Here is a 22,625-nt window from a genome sequence, read left to right as displayed (position 1 = left end):
AATAAGCAGAGTTCAGGTCAGCTTTGTTTTATTATAACCAGAATCATAGGATAATATCCAGTAAAGAGCCAGAGGGTGCGGAGATCACAAGCACATCATTGGTCACATTTGTCCGTTAAGGAAACAAATAAGAACTGATGTTAAAAAGGAGCAAAAGAAAGGAAGCAGTTGAAGCATTAAATACACTGCACATTACCTCCTGTGACCATTCCTAGGGTTTTCATTGCTCTGGACTCGTAGACGCAGTGTTGGACCATCAGGAAGGAAGGCCATTTCTGTTGAGTTGTTCCTACCACGTGATTGGTAGAGCCTGCCCTGCTCATAATGGTTAAAGGCCCTCACAAGATACCTGGTCTGGGGTCGGAGTTGGATTAACCGCTTGCGGTCAGTCAAGGCTTTGTGCCTTCCCTCAAAAGACTGATGCAAGTCAGCGTCTCCTCTGGCACTACCACTTGATGCATCTTCAGTTTCAACAGTGGGAGACTTGCCAACTCGAGGTGGTTCTTCTGGAGAGTTCTGTGATGTTGGATCTTCTGTGAATGGATGAAGTTCACTGACTTGGTCTTCATCAGTTGTTGCCCAGTTTTTCAAAGAGTCAATTGAGCCATCAACCTGACTGGGACAATTAATGTGGGAAGCAGGTCTAATTTTAGCAGGTTGTGTGAATATCTTTTGGTTTGGTGCTTCGTCCCTCTGGGGAAGGTAAGACATGTCAAAGTCACTTCCACCAGGGTGAGCAGGTGGTCTGTGACTTGAGCCAAACATCTTGTTGTTTGGCCTCTGCCCACCATAGGACCAAGAACTTACACTCTGAATAGGCACACCGTTACTGGACACAAGCCTTTGAAAAGCCCATTTACCATTGACGGGGGCATCTTGGTCTTGAATCAACTTTGAAGCATTACGCTCATGATATCCTGCATTGGAAGATGTGGGAGCAAGACTTACACTTGAAGGGGGAACATACTTTGCGTCACTGTTGATGTCCTGCAAAGAGGGGTCATAGGTCATGCTCTGTGTATTGTCTTTATGCCCAACAAAATGTGATCCAAGGTCACCGATGGGACTGACAGGATATGACCTTCCTGGCTCAGTGAAATGTGTTGACCGTTGAGCCAAATTATTTTGAAGTTGCTCATGTGTAGGATATTTTCTACTAATGGAAAAGTAAGGGACGGTATGCACAATGGTCTCTGAAGGATTGCTGGGATACAGACTGCCTGGTGCATTTTGGGTAAAGCCACCAGCTGCACTTTTAAACCGAGCATGCTGAGAACGTTCAGGGGTATAGATATTGTTCATACCTTGACTAGAATCCTGGGGAATTCTCTCTCCCACGGAAAAGGCCAGGCCGATTTGTGCAATTTCAGTATTTCTGGAAGGATGTTGAAACATTGAGGGGCCATCTAAGCTTGTAGATTTGCTAACAGGGTTTTGATGGTGCTCAGGGAGTCCTAACTCATAATGACTTGGAGAAATCCTGAACTTTACTTTACTGGATAATTTTGTGGAGTGTTGTTTGTTGCTAGCCAGATTGGATTGCTGGATTTTGAATTTTTGGTCAAGTCCAGAGTACCTTTCAGGGTTATGTAGTTCAGGGCCACTTCCATATACTGTAGACCCATCCTCATACTTTCCATGATGGTATGGATTTGCAAGTGCTCCTGAAAATAAACAAACAATTTTGTAACTTAACTTGTAACACTAACAACAAAGCTGTAGCTCAACTTGTAGAATTAATACATTACATTCACAGCTACAAATGAAGTGTAAATGTCAAAGAAATTGAATGACAATTTCACCATAAAGAAGCAAATTCCATCTCCCAAACAACAGCAGCAGACAAAGCAGTGAAACCCTGAGAAGAAAATATTAAAATGATATAAACAGCTTTTAAAGCCACTTTTAAAATGCAAAACGTAGAACTAGAAGGATAAAGGGGTTTAAACAGTGGTTACCTCATGTCATCGGCCACCCCACGCATATCCATCTGAACCATTCAACCTCTCTGTATCTCTGTATTTGACATTTTGCACCAGGCCTGCCTCTTCATTTGCACTGCTGCTGCCAATTGTAGGTTGATTGCCAGAGGGCGGCTGTTTGCACTTACAACTGATGTAATCTTCGGTGAATTAGGCACTGACCTGAGTATGGCGCACTCCGCTTTCGACATTTGATTACTTATGGCCACCTTACACCAAACAACTTTGACAAGATTCGGGAAAGATTCTTGAAAGATCGTAGTCTTAACTAATGCCCCCCATTCAAGCTTTACTCAAAAGACTACAATCTATCAAGAATGAATCTTTCCAAAATCTTGTCAAGGTTGTTTGGTGTAAGGAGGCCATAAGACAACATTTGTTCTCAATACAACCCCGCAGAGTTCGGCATTTGTTGTCGAAAACGGAGTACACCGCACTCATGTAGTCGCAGGTGTATGTAGTCCTTTAATGTTGCAACAGTGGACATCACAGACACAGAAAGCTCTCTACCCAGCTCATATTATTTCCGGTGGAGCGTCAGTTGTGTTGTAACAGCACCTTCTGTTATATTCTGCTCCTTTTGTGTTCACTGGGACAACTGAATATTTTGTTCATGACCAACAAGGCAACTCTTTATTCAACTTTGACACATGCATAAATCCTTCATCATCTTAACATGCTCATTCACACGGTGCAACACCCAATCAGGTCCGTGTAAACAGGTACACTAAAACAATAGCCGCTGCAACACTGCTGATGTTTGGAAATATACAAGCTGGCTGAAAAGGCTTCCAGGAAAAGCCTGATATAAGTAATTAGGTGCACTCATTTTGCTGAATGTTTCTAGATCTAATCATAAAGGTCTGAAGAATTGTAAATTGTGTTCTTGGGCCCCAATATAAAAGTGCAGTGGCTTGTTCACGGTAATAAATTGACAAATAGATTTTGTCAAGTTATTAAATTTGCTACAGGTAGACTTGTGATATGTGAACACACAATGCAAAGGGCTAAACCAATACGGTGTTTGAAGTGCTCAGTATAAAGACCATGATAGAAATTTGACCGAGTTCTTACTGTCTAAATTGTGATAGGCTTGAGCTTACCATAAAAAGAATCATTCATAGTAATGTGAAAATACTATAGCTATGAAAAACCACAGCCAGTCAACTTGGCTCAAGCCATATCACTTGCTCAAAAGTACATTGTCTTTTTACAATTTTGGATGGCATGTTAATGCAAATCCAGTTTAGATAAATACTGGACACACATGTTTATACTAATATTTATATTGAAAACACCAGAAAGCATCCACTACTTAAACCAGCTTTAATATTCCAGAACCTAGCTAGCACCTACCCCACAACTCCAGAGCACCTCAGAAAGACATCAAATGCAGAGCACAACTACCACAGTACATCTCCCAATGATCCAATGACCACATTTGAAGTTGTCCAAATATAGGCAACTTAATTTTTGATAAATTCACAAAAAGTAAAGCATGTTAAAAAGTAGTCTTTATTTAACATATACTGTGAAAGACACAATCCTGATCCAGAGGAGCCTGAAAAAGCAAGAGAGACACCAATTACACCCATCAGGAAATAAAGAAATAAAAATGCAAATAAATAAAACTTGAAACACCTTCCATGTGGGAGCTCCACTTTGTTTTCTGGGATTCAGGGATGGTCTGAAAACACCTTCCATATGGGAGCTCCACTTTGTTTTCTGGGATTCAGGGATGGTCTGGGAAAACACCTTCTTCCCACGCTGAAAACGGTTAGATGACTTTACTACGTAACGGGTTTGAAAACCAGACGGCCTAGTGATAATAATATAGCACTCATCGGTTGACCCTGATGAACCATCAGTACCACCAGCTTGGGAGGTAGTTCCTTCATCGCCAGCGTTCACGGGGACCGGATCCAGCTCACTTCCTGGTGCCCACTCCCTGCTTGCCTGGCCTGGGAGTGAGGGCGTCTTCAGTTGAGCTTCCTGCATGGGAGCTTGGTCTAAGGGAGCACTCATGTAGTATCCCCGTGGCTGAAGTATCCCTTTCGGACTTGGGGTCATCCTCATCCTTATAATCATAATCATCTTCAGGTGCGTAATTACTTGGAAGTTCTTCATTTTGGGTTGAGAGGTCTTTCATAGAAGAATGTGGTGCTCCATACGAACTTCCAAAAACGAATGAAGTCCAATATCTAGGCAAATACCGGTGACTTAGAAAATGAGAAGCTCTACATTACTTTTATTTGATCAAACTCTTACTTTAAAAGATTACATACCAAACAGATACATCCCAAATGAAAAAGACTGACCGCAAACAGCAACCATCAACAAAATGCAAAGAGAAAGCCTGCAGGAACAAAGAAGCTCACATGGATGTATCCTGAATTTAACACACCAGCACTTACCTAAGCATACCTAAATACCACAACAACTTGAACTTGAGACCTGAACTAGTCTGAGCCAGAGGGGTTGGTCGTTACTGAAAAAGTGGCAAAGGTTACCATACCTTTTCTGAAAGCCTGGAATCTCAACTTTTCAATGATGCATGATGGCCATCTGACAAGAGTAGCTGAAAACGTTGGCCGGTCTTGGGCCTGAAACTCCCGGGCACTGAAGTCTGTCAACTTTGAAAACCAGCTTCTTTTGAAGATGAACAGACACCTTTTCAGTTTCAACTATGACTGGCATATTAGTAGCTGCTGGCCATAGGTGGCCTGTGTGTGTGGGTGTGTGAGTGAGATGGCGACCTGGGGAGTAAGCCCTAGAAATGCTCATACCACATGACCAAAATGTTCTCCCTGCCAGCAGGACATTTTTTTTTAAAGAAATAAGTTATTTATTTTTCATGGTTACCTGAAGTTCATACAAGAGTGGCATTTCTGTTTTTTTCTTTGATGTCAGCTCTAAAAATATGCTGTTCTTTGAACTTAGAATTGTGCCTGAAAAGTCCTAGAAAAGAATGTGATTTGATGAGTGAGATTAGGAAGATATGGGAACCCCGAATATGCTTTACTATAAGAAAGCCAAAATAAAGTTCACAAAAACCACTTGCTTTTTACTTTTACTTCAAATACTTAAGTACATTAAATATCAGAAAATAACTTGATTCTTAAGCACAGTATACATCAGATACTTTTACTTAAGTAATATTCTAAAAGGTAACTTTCACTTCTACCAAAGTCTTTTTCTAGTCGATACTTGTACTCTCTCAAGTACTGCTTTCTAGTACTTTATACAACACTGCAAGTTTGATTTGAGGGGGTTTGGGCTCACTTCTCTTCCATTTGGATTATCACCAAGACAATACATATAGGCTACAAGTACTAGAGGAGACTAGAGCTAAAAGTTAAGCAAGCAAATGCAGAAAATTACAGAAAAGCTTTTTATTGTTTTAACTCGTTGTACATGTCCATCCAAGTTGGGAGTCCAGGGCCTGAAGAGACAAAACAAATAAGGGGAAAGGCCAACCAAATACAGAATTTCTAACACACAAAAAAAAAAAAAAAAAAAAAAAAAACTACACAGGACAGGAGGAGGAACAGGGCAAACTTATCTTTCTGTTGAGAGAAAGGTGTTAAATTTATACGCTCAATAAAACAGCCAAGCACACAAACGAATAAACAATGTTTACCTGGCAGAAAGGGCCTCAGTTTGGACAGTCTGAGCATCATGTCCAGGAGAAATGGACAGGGGCAGTTTCACTTGAACGGTAGTCCAGTGGGATGTAGGTGGTTTGGGAAAAGATCTTTTTTCCTCGTACATAACGGTTAAATGATTTGACCACATAGCGGGTTTGAAAACCTGATGGCTGAGCTATAACAAGGTAGCGCTTTTCCACCACAGAATCACCAGTAGGGCTAGGTGTAGGTTTAGGATAGTGAGCCGGATTCTGCCTCACTGGGGCTGGTGGAGTCTTGGCCGGCTGGCTGGTGGTCTGCGGCGCCTGACTCACTGGGGCTAGTGGAGTCTTGGCCGGCTGGCGGGTGGTCTGCGGCGCCTGACTCACTGGGGCTAGTGGAGTCTTGGCCGGCTGGCGGGTGGTCTGCGGCGCCTGACTCACTGGGGCTGGTGGAGTCTTGGCTGGCTGGCTGGCGGTCTGCGGCACCTGGGCCTGCTGAGCAGGGCGATTGGGACCCCACACTGGCTTCACCTGGGTTTGAGATGGGCCTTGCTGGCTCAGCCAAGTTGAGGGCATCCATGCATAGCTTGCCTGGTTTGGTGGCATCTGCATTGGACTTGATTGGGCAGGATAACTTCCAATTGAGGATCTGTAAGAATGATCTGTAAAACTGGAACTTGGCGGCTTCCGTCCACCTTTGAGTTCGCCCAGGTCAATTACAGTGGGTACAGAGCCACTACCAGAAGGTCTATTATCGAAGTTATAAAATCCAGAACTATAGGGAACATCAGACCCTACAACATAATGACTTTAATTACAAAGCATATATTTTTAAATTAAAATCAAATAAGTTACTTTGATGTAGCAAGTTCTTACCTTGTTGACCGCTTACTTCACTTAAGAAAAGGCAGACACAAACAAACCTGCAGAATATACCATGTTTAGATCATTCATGAACACAGAACAAAAGCCAAGAAGAAATAATAACACAAAAAGTAAACATGTACCTGAGCATCATGCTGTCTTTAGTCAGAGATCCAAAAGCAGCTCACTCTTTGTTTTTTCTCCCTAATGGTCAAACTGGGCTTATATAGGTACAACTGCTCAGTCTAATTAGCTAATTGATTTCAGCTGATAGCAATTATGGTGCATTTGGTCAGTGTTAATTTCCATGTATGAACTAGTGGCATGAGTAGATGTTTTTTCAACCAACTTTTTAATGTGCATTTTTACCAAGTAAATAAGAAATCCTGATGTTTAAAATTCAAATAAAATGTTTTTATGCAAATAAAACTTTTGATTTACTTGAGGGGAGTGATTAACTCCTCATTCATAAAAGGGTGTAAAAGGGTGTACCTTTTTTTTGTTCACAGCTCCTCCTGTGATCAGTCGAGTTTCCATTGTCAATTCATATAACACGGGGGATGACTTATTTTCTTTAGCTGGATTTTCATGAATGCACATAAAATATGCAAACGAGTTGGACTGCAATCCAACTACAATTAATGTTCTATGTCAGTGTTTCTCAAAGTGTGGTCCGGGGACCACTGGTGGTCCGCAAGCTATCCCAAGTGGTCCGCGAGCAGATGTAGTAAAATATAATATAGATGAGTTGTTTGCCATATTGAACCAACTTGTATGTAAATCCAAACAGTTCTGCAACACTGCCTATGTAAGCTACGCCAGTTTAAATCATATGAATCTTGACACAATAAGCAAGGTTCAAAGACAATAAACAAGGTGGTTCAGCGAGTAGGCCTATTGTGTAATATATTGCTGAAGTAGGTCTACTGGTTTTTATTTCAGCTAGGTGGTCCGTGAGTTTTTTTTTATTGGTTAAGTGGTCCTTGGTCTGAAAAAGTTTGAGAAACACTGTTCTATGTCATATGGCCTTTACTGTCCAATGAGGCAAAGACATGTCAGGCTTACGTTTGCAAGTAGGCAATAGGCATCAATACTGGGCTAAAGTATTGTTCCTTGTACTGTTGCTGTCCTTAACTGGATAAAGGGGGATTCTATGAAGTAGTCACTCTGTCATTCTTCACAGAATAGACAGAACGGGCATCTGAGAGTTTTTGAGAGTGTTACGGCTCTGCCGGCTTCTCTGAAGGTCTATTTGGGTGTTAACTATTCTACTGGGTGTAAATTACTCTACTGGGTCTATTGGGCCCTCATGAGGTTTAAATGGTCATGTACCATAATGACTGCACACACTGATTCTGATAAAATGTTCAAATTTGCAGATGATACAATAGTGGTGGGGATGGGTCCTCTCACTTATTGAATGGTGTTCTATCCACAACTTAGAGCTAAATGTCTCCAAAACTAAGGAGCTAGTGGTGGACTTCCGCAGAAGTGGGAAGGCATCTCAGCCCTTGTGCATCAATAGAGAGGTGGTGGACAGTTTTAGGTTTTTAGGCACAACAATATCATCCTCTTTAAAATTCTTTTTCCTTCGTTAGTTGAGGAAATTTGGGGTGGCCTGTAAGGGAATGTTGCAGTTCTACCGAGCTGCCATCGAGTGTCCTCACCTTTTCTGTTACTGTCTTGTATGGCAACTCTACTGTCCAGCAGAGGTTGCAGCTGGACAGGATAGTCAATACGGCCTCAAAAATGATTGCCTGTAAACTCTCCCCCATTTGTGAGATCTACGAGGCTCGTATACACCGGAAAGGCCTAAAGATCCTACAAGATGAGACTCACCCTGCCAACTCCCTTTTCTCCATCCTCCCATCAGTGAGAAGGTTGAGAGCAATTAGAACAAAAACCTCCCGCTTTCTTAACAGCACATACGGCAGAGCCATCAAATCTCTAAACAGCTCTCCATCCCTGAACCAGTATCTCATGAAAAAAAGGTTCTCCTAACAAGTCTGTATAATTTGCACATCTCTTTACACTGTTTTTACAATACTCTTCTATATGTTTTATGCTACCCATATTAGTTTATTCATCTATTTATTATAAAGTTGTGGATTTGCACTCTGCATCCCTATGCACCATGTTACTGTAACCTGACCCGTCACTCTAGCCTCCTGGACTGTCATCCAGCTATGTTGTGAGCAGTGTGCCCTTTTTATCTGCCTATGTCAAGGGTGATCCTTTGTGAGACTCCGTACAGCATATGTATATATATGTTCCATGTCTTTTTTTCTGTGTGTCTATGGTGATGTCTTTGTCCGCACTGAAGCAAATCCCTAGCAACTTGCAACGAGTTGTATGCCAATAAAGTATTGAATCTTGAATCTATATAAACAGTGAGTCAGCCAACAATTGCCAGATTAATTTTATTTATTTATTAAGTCCTGTAACAAACACATCTTGATCATCAGTGGCCAGGAAGGGATGGGGAGCCCTATAAAGAACAAACACATTTCATGTAGATGATAGAAAAATCATTTGTATTATCGTTTTTTTAGAATTCAGTTTTACCTTGCTTTTGTGTTTATGTGGGCAGCTTGTTTACAAAGTCCTGTAATACAAGATCAAAGTTATTAGCGTTTATTATTGCAAGCAAGCAAGCAAACAAACAAAAACAAACAAGAAAACAAACAAACAAAAAACACTCACCTTCCAGGACCCCCAGGATCTAGTTTGAGAGGAAAAGTCAGAATCTGCTTTTTGTAGGAAACTTAACCTGTGAGGATCTTTTGGTATAAGGGGAGGCTAATGGCATATAGCTGGTTTCTGAAAACATATGTTTAGTGATCTCATAGCGATTGAGGGATTTTAAAATATAACGAGCTTGAAACCCAATAGGTTGTTTTGTGATTCTGTAGCGTTTAATGCTAGTTTTGGAAGCAGTGACCTCAGGCCTCAGACTACCCTTACTTATGCTTGGAAATAACATCTGAACCACAGAAAAGCTATTTGTACGCGTCCTTGGCACTACTTTTCTCATGCCAGAATTTTTCTGATTGTAGAAACTGTATGCTTGGATTCTGCTCTGAGCAGGAGTAACCTTTATAGCTGTGTTCACTTTATGTGGCATAGAGGCAGAGGCCATTTGCAAAAGTCCTTCAGGGGCTTTTGTAGTAGTTGTTTGCTGGATGGGGGTCTCCATCCTAGCTGAGTTACTATAGCCTTTGTGGGCTGACCAAACATTGGAGAAGGCATTACCGGATGCACTTCTGTACACATTCACCGAAGGTGAAGGAGACAAGACACCACCATCTGGGAGTGGCTCTTGGGGCTCACTTGCGCTGCCAGGTTTCCCAGAACCAAAATTCTCATCAGAATGAGTTATGCTGCTATTTCCACTGTACAAAGTTCCCCCTTGACTCACACTGGGGGACAAGCGACTTCCACTGCCATCTCCAAAAGGACTTTGAACTTCGGGTAAAGATGGGGAACTCTCAACACTGCCAGGGAAGTCCTCTCCTTCACCCATGCTCCAGGAGGGAGCACTAGCAGGAATAAGCCTCTGCATTATAGAGTGAAACGGGTGACCTCTTGACACACCTTTAAGAGCTTGCTTTAGCAGATTGAGTGCTTCAGCCCTTGAAGGAAGGATTTGTTCATCACTGGGCTGTCTGCTCTCAGCCCCACTTGTGCTTCCAATAGAGCCATTAGCATGCTGCCCATTCATTACAAAGTGGTAGCTAGAACTGTTCGGAGCAGGCGTGTGATGCTTTGGCTCATACTGATTGAGGTAGCCTGAAGTTGTTCCTATAGCTGTGGCAATGACATATGGAGAAACAACTCTTGAGTCTTCAGATCCAAGGGCATGGTTCCTTTTACTGGGCTCAGGCATCTGGACACCATGATGGGTTTGAGTAAACTGAACAGGTTGCTGGCTGCTCTGCTCTTTTTGACCAACGCAGTCTGAAGATGTGCCGAGCGTCACTGTGGCAGCAGTGGCATACAGAGAAACGGGTCTTGAAGAGTCTTCAGATCCAAACTGTGCGTCTGGTCTTGAATAGTACTCATTTGGACTCCAGACAGGGTTCTTTTTAGGCTCAGAAATGTGGACACCATGACTCAAGGGAGTTTGAGCAGACTGAACATGTTGCTGGCTCCGCTTCTTTTTTTGATGCAAATCATCGGAAGCAGTTTTCACCTCCTGTGAGGTCTTACTGCCATACTGAGATATAGACTTTGGACCATTAAAGACTTTAATCAGGTCCAACTTTTTGTCTGGGCTTCCATGATAACTTTTCTGCACCCAATCATTAGTTTGAGGCCTTGGTTGAAAAACTGCCCTTTTAAAAGGTTGCTGGTTAGTCTTGATGACACCACTGTATTGGCTAGAACCGCTCTGCAGTTGAACAAGCCTGTCTTCACCCGACACAGGCTGTCTATACATGGCAAATGTGTCAGGTTCACGCATTTGAATTGACCTGGTGGGGTTTTGGCCAATTTCATCTTCATTCTGAAAAAATATTGAGTTGGTTGGCTGCATTACTTTGACTGCACTAGGCTGAAGTCTATGGACCTGGGGGGAACTGATGGAATTACTAGGGAGAACAGCCATGCCTCCAGGATTACTTGGTAAAGCATTATAATAACTGGGGAGTGAGGCAGAGTTACTGTAATCATGATCTCCTTCTTGAGAACTACCTGTAACGTTTTGTATGGAACCAACAGGAACTTTTGCACGGTTAACATTCTGAAAGCTAGATGAGCCGACATTCCCACTCTGGGAGAGGGCAGGATTTCCTTGTGCAGGCAGCGCACACCATGAACACAGTTCTCTTGCAAATTGCTTAGAGATGGAAGAGTTTAAATCAGTAGCTGAGAAACCAGTAGCTGAGAGTTCAGAAGCCTTGGGATCAAATTGATGATTACCAAGAGCCTGCCCAGAGGTTACTGCCTTTGCAAACATCCATTGCATACTAGGATTCTCCCAGGTCTCCAGTGGCTCTAGAGAGAACGACTGCTGCCGTTTAGAATCATGTTTTGAAGAGTCGGCTATGTCTCCTAATGTGGAGACCCAGTCATCAGAGCCAGGGTGATAACCTCCAGTGTCGCCAGAAATGGGTCCTGACCCTTTACAAGTAAAAGAGCAGATTTAGACTTTTGGACCACAAATACACAAACATGATCTTGACTAAGAAAGTTACCTTCCGGAAGTTGTTCAGACAAGACAATCCCCAACATAAAAACTGCCCAAGCCCTGACAAACAAGACATAGGCTATATGAAACTTAATATTATACGAAAGACTTACTTTGTTTTATGATATAGCCTACAAAACTTACCTTAAAATTAAGTCTGCAGCCATGATGTCTGCAACCACCCACGAAAAAGCAGCGGTAACAAAAATGTCACCAGGCCATGCAGACAGTGATATGGCCGTTTTGGGTCCAATCATGAACTTCCAATCACTGCATTAATGTTAATTAACAGCTGTTCTTGAGTTTTGAGTGGGAGTGGACACAGTCAACAACTGAACCACAGTTAACAACGTAGCCAATGTAAAACAGAAAGATGTCGATTTTGGCCAGGCCCGGAGTGGGTAGGCGTATTTGGGAGAATTCCCGGTGGGCCGCTTCACTTTTGGGCCGGTCGAGGGAAAAATATTAACATTTGCCACGTTAATCTATCTTTAAGTTGGCTACACACGTTCGCATCCTATGCCTAACACCACCGCAGCCTCTGCATGAGTTGTTTTCGCCTTCCAAGAAGAGTTAATTGGTTGGGTCCATATAGCCCGTCTTTTCTAAAAAGTTTTCTCAGATACCAGCTGGGCCGGCCCTACCGTAGTGATAAGCGTCAGGGAGGATGGATGGTAGAAAGAGGCCATGAGGGACTGGAAAGGCCAGGTGAAAAAGACGAAAAGTATTGGAGGAAAATGCTGCCAAATGTGCCAAGCTTCCAGATTTTTTTTGAAGAGGACAGAATAAGTGGCAACTGGTAAATTAGCCATGATTATAGCGCCGTAGCCTATTATTTGTTATCAATATTTGCATAATATTTGCAAAGTCTATGAATATGGCGATTCATAGACTTTGCAAATATTATGCAAATATTGATAACAAAACTCAAGCTTAATGCAGTAGCCTAGGCCTAAAAACAAAAGTAGCCTCTGAGCAGCAGATCAGCCAGTCCCCTGCTGAAAATGATGAGCCTGAAATTAGCTATGACTACAGGGACAAGTAGAAAGGATAATAGAGTTAACCATATGAATTAAAATTATTTTATGTAAGAAAGAACAGTAGGCTATATGACAGCAGTAGGCTACATGATCAACCTATATGCCTTGTTTGCTCAGAAGTGGGTGTAGTAAAGGAGCAAAGCACCAAACAACAACATGATAGCTGACCCATGCAGAAAAAACATGTAAACAATAGTTCAATATGCCTCTTAGTGGAATTGTGGGATACATTTCAAATGCTTTATTTCTTCCTTCCCGTTTTTGTTAACTTATCAACTTATCCTTGTGGAATAGTGGAATATTGGTAGCCTATAATAAAAACTACAGGATAGTAAGAGCTGAAATGTTGCCTTATTCATCCAATTTCCACCACCACTAAAAAGTGGGCCGGCCTTGGGCCTGAAACTCCCGGGCTGAAAAGTGGCCCCACTGGGGCCCTGATTTTGGCTGTAATTATCTGAGTATTTCGTTGACTTGCAACCACTCACATATATTGATAAATTAAATCAGGCACTCCATGAAAACAGCAGTAGGGCCTATCAGTGCTTGCAGTGCCCTCTACAGTTTAGTCTGGTTTAGTCGTCATGTGTCGTCATGTTTGAGTAAAAGGAAGTGGGCAAACCTCGCTCTCGCATGGGCTCTGTTTGTTGTGTTCATTTGCCGCCGATTTTGTTGTTTGAACATGCAAAATCTGTAACAGCTACACAAAGAAAGCACCTTTATTCGCACTAAAATGTCTTCCGACACAGCCGGTAGTGTTGGAGGTATTCAAGGCTATCTGATAAAACTCCATGGTTATCTCACTGATTCTGATACAAGGATTGCAGCTCTAAGGTGCCACGACATAATTGGCGATTTAGGGCAAGAATGCATGGTTACGAAGAGCGAAAATGAATTAGGTGAGTGAATAAACAGCGAAATTAGCAACACAATACCTTCTATTTTGGGTGTATGTAGAGGCAGCTTGATGTTAGCTATATGACATAAACTTTTGCTAAGTCGGCTAGCTAGCCTACCTGCTTGATCCTATATGAAAGAAGTGTATGAACCTTGCTGTAATAGCAGCATATTTAAAACATTTCAGTCAAAGTTCATTTTAAATCATACAGAAAAGTTCAGCTTCCAATGAATGCAATCACACCTCATTTTAAGTATTTATCTGGTCATTGCTCCAATAAATTACATAAAACGTTATTAAATGTAACCTTACCCATCAGTTTTACAGACGTCCTTGCTATTCGCAAAAGAAGAGGGCTTACTCAGTTTTCTCAGAAAATCCTTGTCCAGCGAAGAGGTGTGTAGCTTTGTTATGTATGAGAGGTTGCATGTATTTTCTGTTGACATCCAATTTTATAAGATGCCTCTCGAGCACGATATTAAAACACAATAATACCCGTGCTACATTCTTCTCTGGTTCTTTGTGCAGTTCTACAGTATATTTCTTATGGTGTTATCTATAGCTAAGAGATGCCCGACTTGATATTCTGCGTCTTTTGGAAAGCTTTCTTCAAAAGATATCCACTGTCAAAGGATGGGAAAAGACTTATGCCATTGAGCTGAAGGTACAGTTACACAGCATTGCATACACTTGCTTTCACTGTGAACTGATGAACATTTGAGTGGAGTATGTTCTGTGATTGCATTTTGATCTGTGTTAGGGAATCTCATGCATGTCTGACCTGTCACATTTTCAAGGGCATATTCAATTGATTACCACTCAGTCTAATTCTCAGATGCAAGTCATAATGCTATTCAGTTAGTGAGCCATAAGCAACTCTAATCCTGCTGATACAGTCTGCATTATTAAATCAAGATGGTTTGATCCGTAATGGTTTAATGGTTTCTCCATCTCTCACTCAGGACGCTTGTTTGGTTGTGTACACCAAAGACAAAGCGGCCAAATGCCGTGCCCCAGCCTTGGAGCTACTGATCAAGGTATGAGACATTTTTTGATAACTGGTATAACTGGATTTTAGGATGTGAAACCTTTATAATGAAACTTCCACAACATAGTGTATGCATTTTTATACGAATGTCTTTTCTGCTCTTTCTAGCTCTTGTATCTGACAAAGGATTCCAGTGTTGGCCAAAACTTGCAAGTGGGGGATATGTTCAACAAGTTTTATGGCGAACTCTGTCAGAAGAACAAATTACCTGATACAGGCAAGTAGGAATGTAACGATATAACGTTATTATCGTGATATTTTTAAAAGTGTGTTCAATATGTTCAGAAAGGACTAATAGGCTGAAATAGTTTCAAAAAGTGTGACAGCATTTACTATTACAAAATATAGGCAAAACCTTATCAAAAACATTTAACCAGGGACGCTGGAACTCATTTTCATCTGGGGGTGCTCATAGAGGAGGTGCTGTGGGAGGGTAAAAAATTGTTACTGAGTAGATGTGATTCTTTTATTCTGGTGCATTTTAAGGTGGCCTATTGCTACTAGAGAAAGGCATATTTTCATTCACATTCATAGGCCTACATCCTGACTCCACAAACAAACCTGGCTGAGCTGAGCATTCTTAATTCATAGCATAACGTTACCGTGACATTGTGTGTTGTCCCGTTCACTTTTTCCTTGGTCATGTATAATTGGCTTTGTGCCACAATTAAATCCATCAAGTAGATAACAGAATCAGTAGGGTACCAGTTTTGTTTCATTGTACCAGGCCTACTGTATGTCAAAAGCAGGCTCGGATGAAGCTGGGAAGGATTAAACACACGGTTTCCACACGGTGGTAATCATCCGTGATAATCATGATATTTGAAATGAAAACGGTAATTGTTATCGTCAACATTTTTATCACGGTTTACCATTATACCGGTAATCGTTACAGGCAAGAATTGATTGCTAGCCTTTGACAGTAAAGCCAGCCCAAATACTGTTTTTTTCCCTTTAATAAGATGTGATTAATTCAGTCTAACTAAATCAGATCTAGGATGTAGAGTAACAAAGAATGTGGGACATTCATGCTGAAATCCCTTGTACAAATTCTCTTGTGGTTTATTGTTCCAGTGCTTGGTAACATCTATGAGCTTTTGGGAGTATTGGGTGAAGTCCATCCCAGCGAGATGGTATCAAACTCAGAAAAACTCTACAGAGCATACCTTGGAGAGCTAAAAGGCCAGGTAAATACTATAGGTGCGAGTTTGACAGTGTATTTTTGTGAGTGAAGTCAGACGCACAAAGTTGGCAGAGTCAGGCCGAAGTTAATTAAAGCTGCAGTTGGCAAGTCTGACAGATTGAGCCAAAATGTTGAATGTTTACAACTCTCATGCCCCTCCCCTATTACCACCGAGCACCCTCTCATCGAGTTTGTGCTAGTCAGTGCGCACCAAACTGCACCAGACTGTGATTGACAGTCAGATCTCACACAGCCCTGCTCTGATTGGACCAGAAGAACCGGGAGCTGTGGATTTTTGCAAAATAAATAACAGGCTCTAGGTGGAGATTGAAGTGTGTTTTTTTTTTCTAAAACCGGCTGATTTATGTTGTTGAGCATAGTGTCGGTTTCAGTGAATATGATCAAAAAAATCTTGCCAACTGCAGCTTTAATAAAAGAGAAATAGATAGGTCAGAATTTAACACTGGTTGAATGTGATTGACTAAACCAATTTCACTTCACCGGAGTGGTCTCACCCATTTCAGAGTGCCCACTTTGACGTAGCTTCCCGTTACCTATATCGCCACTGAACTCGGGCCCCATCTGTCTCATTTCCATGCTCTCGCAATACTCTGGTGATCTGTGAGACATAGAATTATGATTTGCTGTCCGCAGATGACCTCTGCTACGAGGGAGCCGAAACTGCCAGTGGTGGCTGGGTGCCTGAGGGGGATCACAGCGCTCATGGTGAACTTCACCAAGTCTATGGAGGAGGGTGTGTGGTCTTCTCTGCCTGTCTGATTTTCTATGTCACTCTACAGCAGGCACTTTTAGATTGGCATTGGCAGTAACATAGTGATTTACATTCTCATTTGAGACAAACTACAGTGGAATCATTTTCTCAAGATTTGTTTTTTTTTTACATCTTTTCAGAGCTCATTGTCATTTTATTGATGATAGCAAGTCATGCTTTTTGTTGTCCTGTACACATGTAGTGCTTTGTTCTTTCCATTGGTTAGTCTCAACCACCTGTAAATCTTACAGTTGATACAGTATATATCCTCCCATACAGATCCCACAGCTTCAAAAGAGATCTTTGATTATGCACTGAAAGCCATTAGTCCTCAGGTAGGAACCCTAACTCTACCCTTGCCTTACCTTCAGTATATCAAAAATGTACATGATAACTAAGCTCCTCCACTCATAGAAGGTATTTTATGAATCTAGAGGGTATTTTGATTTCACTTCTATATCTCATTTATACAGAGTGAAATGAAGCGTTATGCTGTCACCTTTGGTAAGCCTGATCACTTATTTTGAATATGAAGCTTATGTATGTATTTCAGTTTTTTGCCCCCTGATTTGACATGAACGTCTCTGTCTCTCTTCTCGTCTTGTCTTGTCATTCTCTCAGCTGGACTCAGGCTATTTGCCAAGCATGCCGTCCAGTTCAGCAGCTGTCTGATGGATCACTACAGGACAGTGTTTGAGGTCATGTCCAAACTGTGTGGCCACATCAATATGGAGATGAAGAAGACCAGTTATTATGCCCTGGAGTCATTTCTAAAACAAGTGAGCCAATTGAAAAGACTACACAAGCGTTTCAGTTTCACCTCTTGATTAAGTGGGCCATTTCTAGACCTGCAAAGGTGGTTGGAAATGCTCTTGGGTGCTCCTTGTTGGTGCCCCCCCCCCCCAATCCCATCCTCCCCCACCTTTCTTATGCAGCCCTTGCCACTTAATCTACTAAACCCCTCTTCTACTGCACTTTTTACCCCCCCCCCCCCCCCATAAATGCACAAATAGGCTGACACCAGACATAATTTCACTGCATTTCTTACATCCAGTAACTATATGCATGTGACAATAAACTTCCTTGTAAATGGGTCTAGAATTTTGATGCCTGAAGTTTGAAATTGTGTAAAGTTACGTCTAGTTTGTTAACCTGGGTGGATGACTTGTTAACTATGGTAGCTACCACAAAATGATTACTCTATAACAGTTGAATCTTGAATTTTGTTAGTTTGTTAATTCTTGTTCTATCTTTAACCCTGAACAGGTTGCAGTACTGGTAGCAGAAAACATTGAAGAGCACAAAAGCAAGCTAAAGTTCTTCATGCAGAAATTCTGTGCCATCATTAAGACCTTAGACTCTTCTAACAAGGAGCTCTCCATTGCCATACGAGGATATGGGCTCTTTGCTGCTGTAGGTTTTATTTTCAAGCATTTTTGTCATACCCATCATCAAACCCACTATTAAAATGGATTAGATTTAAAACGACCTTAGAGTAATTTCACATAAGAGCATCTGTTCACTATAAGTATAGGGGTAGACATATTAAATGAGGACTAAAGATTGAAATCAAGTTATTGAGTTATCAAGTTAATGTATTAATGAGCATGTAATTATAGTGTGACCACATATCCATGCCTTTCCTTTGGTCTTCTTCAGCCGTGTAAGGTGGTCTGCCCACAGGACGTGGACTTAATGTATACAGAGCTGATCCAGCGCTGCAAGCAGATGTACCTCACTGAGTCAGACCGGGATGATGATAACATCTACCAGCTCCCCAGCTTCCTGGACTCCATCGCCAGTGTCCTCGTACACCTGGACAGGGTACAGTGTCTGTGTCCATTCAATTAAATGTGCAGATCTTTCTCGTGAAGGGTCGTCATTGGTGAAGCTGAAATTTGTTCCATTGTCAGTAATGCAAGTTGCAAGCCTCTCGGATCGCAGTGTCCCGCCGACGGGATGGTTACCCCCTCCCCCACCTAACCCCAATATTCTAAATAAGTTTTATACATCAGATTCTTATGTAGCATAATCTATTATACATCATTTAAAAAAGCTTGGACTCTTGGGAATCAATACATGACAATCTTGTTCATGTAATATATGTGTTGTGCTTTACATGATCAAAATGATCTTACTATGTCTCAATTCAAAATGGCCGACGGACTCCCTCCCCCCATTAGTGATTTCCTACCCTCTAGGTCTTGTGTATATCCTTAGCAATGTAGATATAGCATATTGGGTCTTGAAATGTCCACAAGAACCCATAGAAATGGAATATCCATGTTGTGTCATCCAATATAAATTGTGTAGATGTATAGTCCATCTTATACACACCAATTGAATTGAAATAGAAATGGCAAAGATTTATATTTTTGTGTAATTATTCCATATTTGGTGTAGTCATTCCATATCAGAACCCTTCAAGTACAATTTAAATACAAGCATGAAACTTCAGAGTGTTACCCTTCATTTGAGACCAAGATAATGCTTCTACACAAAGGGGTTCATTTGGAGTAAGTATTTGATTGGCAGTATGCATTTTGGGCAACCAAAAGTCCTATGAGGAGTTTCCATAGATCATTTTACAAAACGCATGAGCATGCCTTTGCAAATAATGGTTTAAAATACTCATATTTTCATTCAATATTGATCTACTTTTACACACACCTTCACAAGTATAAGTAAGTAAGTATAAGTATATATACTCTTTTGATCCCGTGAGGGAAATTTGGTCTCTGCATTTATCCCAATCCGTGAATTAGTGAAACACACTTAGCACACAGTGAACACACAGTGAGGTGAAGCACACACTAATCCCGGCGCAGTGAGCTGCTTGCTACAACAGTGGCGCTCGGGGAGCAGTGATGGGTTAGGTGCCTTGCTCTAGGGCACTTCAGCCGTGCCTACTGGTCGGGGTTCGAACCGGCAACCCTCCGGTTACAAGTCCGAAGCGCTAACCAGTAGGCGCTAGGGCTCAGTTGTGTTTCTAAGTCATATCAAGTGATCTAGAGGGTTGAAATGTGGTCAGTTCAGAGATGCTTGTAATCCGGCAGAAAGAAAAAACAATATTCTAGCCTAGCCAATATTCTAGTTACTCTGTGTTAGTACACCTCACAGTTATTCTGATTGTTTCCCAATAAATTACAGTGTCTGAGCTTTCCAAAGAGGTCAAGCATTTGATTATAGGGCAAACTAGGTGGGAACAGTGGCCCCTGAAGCACGTGCTGTGCAATTTCAGGCAAAAACTTGAAATTGGTTTTAAGAACGAAAGAGTTAGTTGTTTTACTTATGAAATAACATGACTTCTCCATCAGGACTCTTCTGACAATTGGATTAGTAAAAGACGTTTGCCTCTGTATCGACTATCGATCACCGATTGGCCCCTTTTGACAAAGTGTCTCCTGGCTAACTGCAGATCCCTGAGGTCTACACACCAGTCCTGGAGCGGCTCCTGGTGGTCCAAATGGACAGCTTCCCCCAGTACAGCCAGCGGATGCAGCACACCACCTGCCGAGCCATCATCAAGGTGCTCGTTGCCATGGCAGCCAAGGGTCCAGTGCTTTGGAGCTTCATCAGTTCTGTTGGTAAGCAGGAGGGTGGGGCAATATGGCCGTCCAAGGTAGTGACACCAGGCTCATGAGGCAGTTTGGTTAGGGGGAGATCAGTCAAAGCAGAGTATGGCGTTATTTTTCGAGAGCTCAGTGAAACATCTTCACAAGCAAATAAGTTCGCTCGCAGCTGTTATTTCCTCTCTTGCTGTTGTATTTTCCTTGCTCGCTGCTGTGTCTGCGCGTGTGAATTATCATAATGGGAGAAATATTCAGTAAACAATACACACACACATATCGAGAGAAGAGAGACTATAAACTGTAGTATTGGGATACCTACCATTACACCCACAAGGACTTCAATGAACAATTATTGTAAGCCAGGCCGCCTTGTCCAACATCAGTGCCTGACCTCAAAAAAATACTAAATGGGCAAACATTTCCACAGACACTCTAAAATCTAAGATCCTTCCCAAAACAATGGAAGCTGCTACAGCTGTAAAGGGTGAACCAACTCCATATTAATACCTATGGATGTAGAATGGGATTCCAATTGACGGTCCTGAGGGTATAATGGGAGGTGTCCCAATGCTTCTGTATGTATAGTGTATATCTAGGTGTATAAGAATATACCGTTTTTTCCGGACTATAAGTCGTACCGGAGTATAAGTCGCACCAGTCAAAAAATGTGTCATGAAGAGGGAAAAAACATATATATATATAAATATATATCGTCGCAGGACCAGCCAAACTATGAAAAAAAAGTGTGACTTATAGTCCGGAAAATACGGTATACGTAAATAAAGCATATTGGAGATGACTAAATTATTGACCCTTGTAATAAGCTTTAATGTAAGTATCGTGGCTTTTGGTGGTGCTATTGGTTATCTAATGTTATTTTTTTCCCACAGTGCACCAGGGATTGATCCGTGTTTGTTCAAAGCCGATACCTCAACTAGAGGTGAGTCAGGAATGTTGGGACAGCTATCTTTGTGACATGCTAATGAACTAGTTTAAACCTAGTTTGCATAAAGATATCCATTCACACATATTGTGTGCATGCCATACTGGTTGGACCACAGCTACGTGCACAAAAGGGGGTCGACCTTGTGGCACCCATAGATTGGTCATACATTGTGGTTCTTTCATCACTAATTTAGCAGGTTTCTTTTTAAGAACAGTTTCCTGTGTTTCAGGATGGTGGCACTTCTCAGGGGGATCCCTCACAGGGGGAAGGTGGGGAGTCCTCCCAGATGCGTACTGGGAAATGGAAGGTTCCATCCTGCCGGGACTATCTTGAGCTTTTCAGGGGAATTCTAGACTGTGAAAATCTCACCGTAAGACATCAAGTTTATGATTTAGATTCTTCATTGATTTGATTTGGAAGTGAATTAATGTCACAGTCCCTGAAGTCCATGACTAGGCTTGATATGCAGATGTCCTAAAAGCATGTTGGACCATTCTGTCTTTTAGCACACTGGGTTTTTGGATGGAACCCTGGAGTCCCAAAACTCCAACCTGTCCTCCTTGAATCGACTTTTGTACGATGAGGTGGTGAAGTCCGTCATAAAGGTCATCGAGAAGCTGGATCTCTCTGTGCAGAAAATCAACATGGAGGAGGAGGTAGGGCAGGTCTGGCTCCCAAATGCTAAATGCTTACATACATGTACAGTACTGCACATTTATCCACCCACAGCCATTCAGCGAAGCTACCTGTGCATGTTAGATGCCTAAAGGTTCCTCTTGCTTTAAGCTGTGTTGATTTTCTCCCACCACAGGGTCAGACTGATGGAGGCAGCGCCCTTGTGCCGTCATCAGATCCTGCCGCCCATCTCATCCCCAACAGGCCTAAAGACTTCACCGCCTTTATTAACCTGGTGGACTTCAGCAGGTAGTAGAAGGCCAAAAATAGTGAACTGCTTAGTTTACACAAAATGTCCTATGTTACAATCTCAAGGCATAAATCAGCTTATTTTCACTAATAGTTGTGTTTAACAATTCACTGGCAATGATCACTGTAGCTGACTTGTCTGGGGCTGTCTGAGTCAGTTGCGTTACGAAGGGGAAGTTTGGAATCTTGATCCGTGCTTGAGCCATCTCCACTGACGTTGTTGTTGTTGTTGTTGTTGTTGTTGATGATGATGATGCCGCCTGCAGTGAGCTGCTGTCCCAGAAGAGGTTGGAGTATTTCGAGCAGTGGGTGTACCCTCTGAGCCACGAGCTCATCCTCCAGTCCATCCGCTTCCCACTGGTCAGCGGTTTCTACCGGCTGCTCTCCCTCACCATGACCATTGCCAAGAAGATCAAATACTTCCAGGTAACAAACAGAGGATGGGTGTTTTAAAAACATTATTGAATGTAGCAAAGACCCTCTATGTCTGGGACTTAATTTGTTGTGATGAATTTCATGTGTTATGAACATCTACTGATGTGTTATAAGAAGGTACACTTACGGTACGGTATTTGACATG

At 41.9% G+C, this 22,625-nt stretch overlaps 4 protein-coding genes across 8 annotated transcripts in view; 1 reads left to right on the top strand and 3 right to left on the bottom strand.

Annotated features, from left to right (window-relative positions):
* Positions 1–11: 11 nt before the first annotated feature.
* On the bottom strand, positions 12–2,200 carry LOC121688334. Its single transcript, XM_042067836.1, has 3 exons — positions 1,959–2,200; positions 1,803–1,858; positions 12–1,664 (listed from the first exon to the last, which is right to left on the bottom strand). The coding sequence occupies exons 1-3, from the start codon at positions 1,997–1,999 to the stop codon at positions 193–195; spliced, it is 1,569 nt and encodes a 522-aa protein (XP_041923770.1). The 5' UTR covers positions 2,000–2,200; the 3' UTR covers positions 12–192.
* Positions 2,201–5,359: 3,159 nt separating this feature from the next.
* LOC121688875 (platelet glycoprotein Ib alpha chain-like) lies at positions 5,360–6,678 on the bottom strand. Its single transcript, XM_042068794.1, has 4 exons — positions 6,618–6,678; positions 6,487–6,533; positions 5,623–6,404; positions 5,360–5,424 (listed from the first exon to the last, which is right to left on the bottom strand). The coding sequence occupies exons 1-3, from the start codon at positions 6,626–6,628 to the stop codon at positions 5,659–5,661; spliced, it is 804 nt and encodes a 267-aa protein (XP_041924728.1). The 5' UTR covers positions 6,629–6,678; the 3' UTR covers positions 5,360–5,424; positions 5,623–5,658.
* Positions 6,679–8,880: 2,202 nt separating this feature from the next.
* Positions 8,881–12,482, bottom strand: LOC121688870. 3 transcript variants are annotated; one of them, XR_006024710.1, is made up of 5 exons: positions 11,807–12,473; positions 11,670–11,722; positions 9,178–11,595; positions 9,040–9,079; positions 8,881–8,962 (listed from the first exon to the last, which is right to left on the bottom strand). XR_006024710.1 is itself a non-coding variant. In XM_042068790.1 (5 exons), exons 1-5 carry the CDS (start codon positions 11,917–11,919, stop codon positions 8,899–8,901), a joined length of 471 nt encoding a protein of 156 aa, XP_041924724.1. In that variant the 5' UTR covers positions 11,920–12,482; the 3' UTR covers positions 8,881–8,898. The 3 variants fall into 3 exon arrangements, 1 of the variants encoding a protein (XP_041924724.1); XM_042068790.1 differs by having other exon boundaries at positions 11,395–11,595; positions 11,807–12,482; XR_006024711.1 differs by lacking the exon at positions 11,670–11,722.
* An 800-nt stretch (positions 12,483–13,282) lies between these two features.
* Positions 13,283–22,625, top strand: part of prkdc (protein kinase, DNA-activated, catalytic subunit) — a 53,379-nt gene continuing 44,036 nt past the window's right edge. Inside the window, exons 1-18 of one of the 3 annotated variants that reach the window (XM_042068799.1) lie at positions 13,283–13,601; positions 13,920–13,996; positions 14,163–14,264; positions 14,563–14,637; positions 14,757–14,865; positions 15,723–15,835; positions 16,486–16,585; positions 16,883–16,938; positions 17,077–17,107; positions 17,225–17,382; positions 17,870–18,016; positions 18,263–18,427; positions 20,022–20,190; positions 21,066–21,115; positions 21,351–21,491; positions 21,628–21,786; positions 21,933–22,045; positions 22,312–22,471. In XM_042068799.1, the coding sequence (XP_041924733.1) occupies positions 13,436–13,601; positions 13,920–13,996; positions 14,163–14,264; positions 14,563–14,637; positions 14,757–14,865; positions 15,723–15,835; positions 16,486–16,585; positions 16,883–16,938; positions 17,077–17,107; positions 17,225–17,382; positions 17,870–18,016; positions 18,263–18,427; positions 20,022–20,190; positions 21,066–21,115; positions 21,351–21,491; positions 21,628–21,786; positions 21,933–22,045; positions 22,312–22,471 (2,091 nt within the window). In that variant the 5' untranslated portion in view covers positions 13,283–13,435. The remainder of the gene's footprint in view (positions 13,602–13,919; positions 13,997–14,162; positions 14,265–14,562; positions 14,638–14,756; positions 14,866–15,722; positions 15,836–16,485; positions 16,586–16,882; positions 16,939–17,076; positions 17,108–17,224; positions 17,383–17,869; positions 18,017–18,262; positions 18,428–20,021; positions 20,191–21,065; positions 21,116–21,350; positions 21,492–21,627; positions 21,787–21,932; positions 22,046–22,311; positions 22,472–22,625) is intronic. The other 2 variants (XM_042068798.1, XM_042068797.1) reach the window with 2 other exon arrangements.

This window comes from Alosa sapidissima, chromosome 17 (genome assembly GCF_018492685.1).
Source record: "Alosa sapidissima isolate fAloSap1 chromosome 17, fAloSap1.pri, whole genome shotgun sequence".
Taxonomy (NCBI): domain Eukaryota; kingdom Metazoa; phylum Chordata; class Actinopteri; order Clupeiformes; family Clupeidae; genus Alosa; species Alosa sapidissima.
The sequence above is the reverse complement of the archived record's forward strand: the minus strand, read 5'-3'. Positions and strand labels throughout refer to the sequence as shown.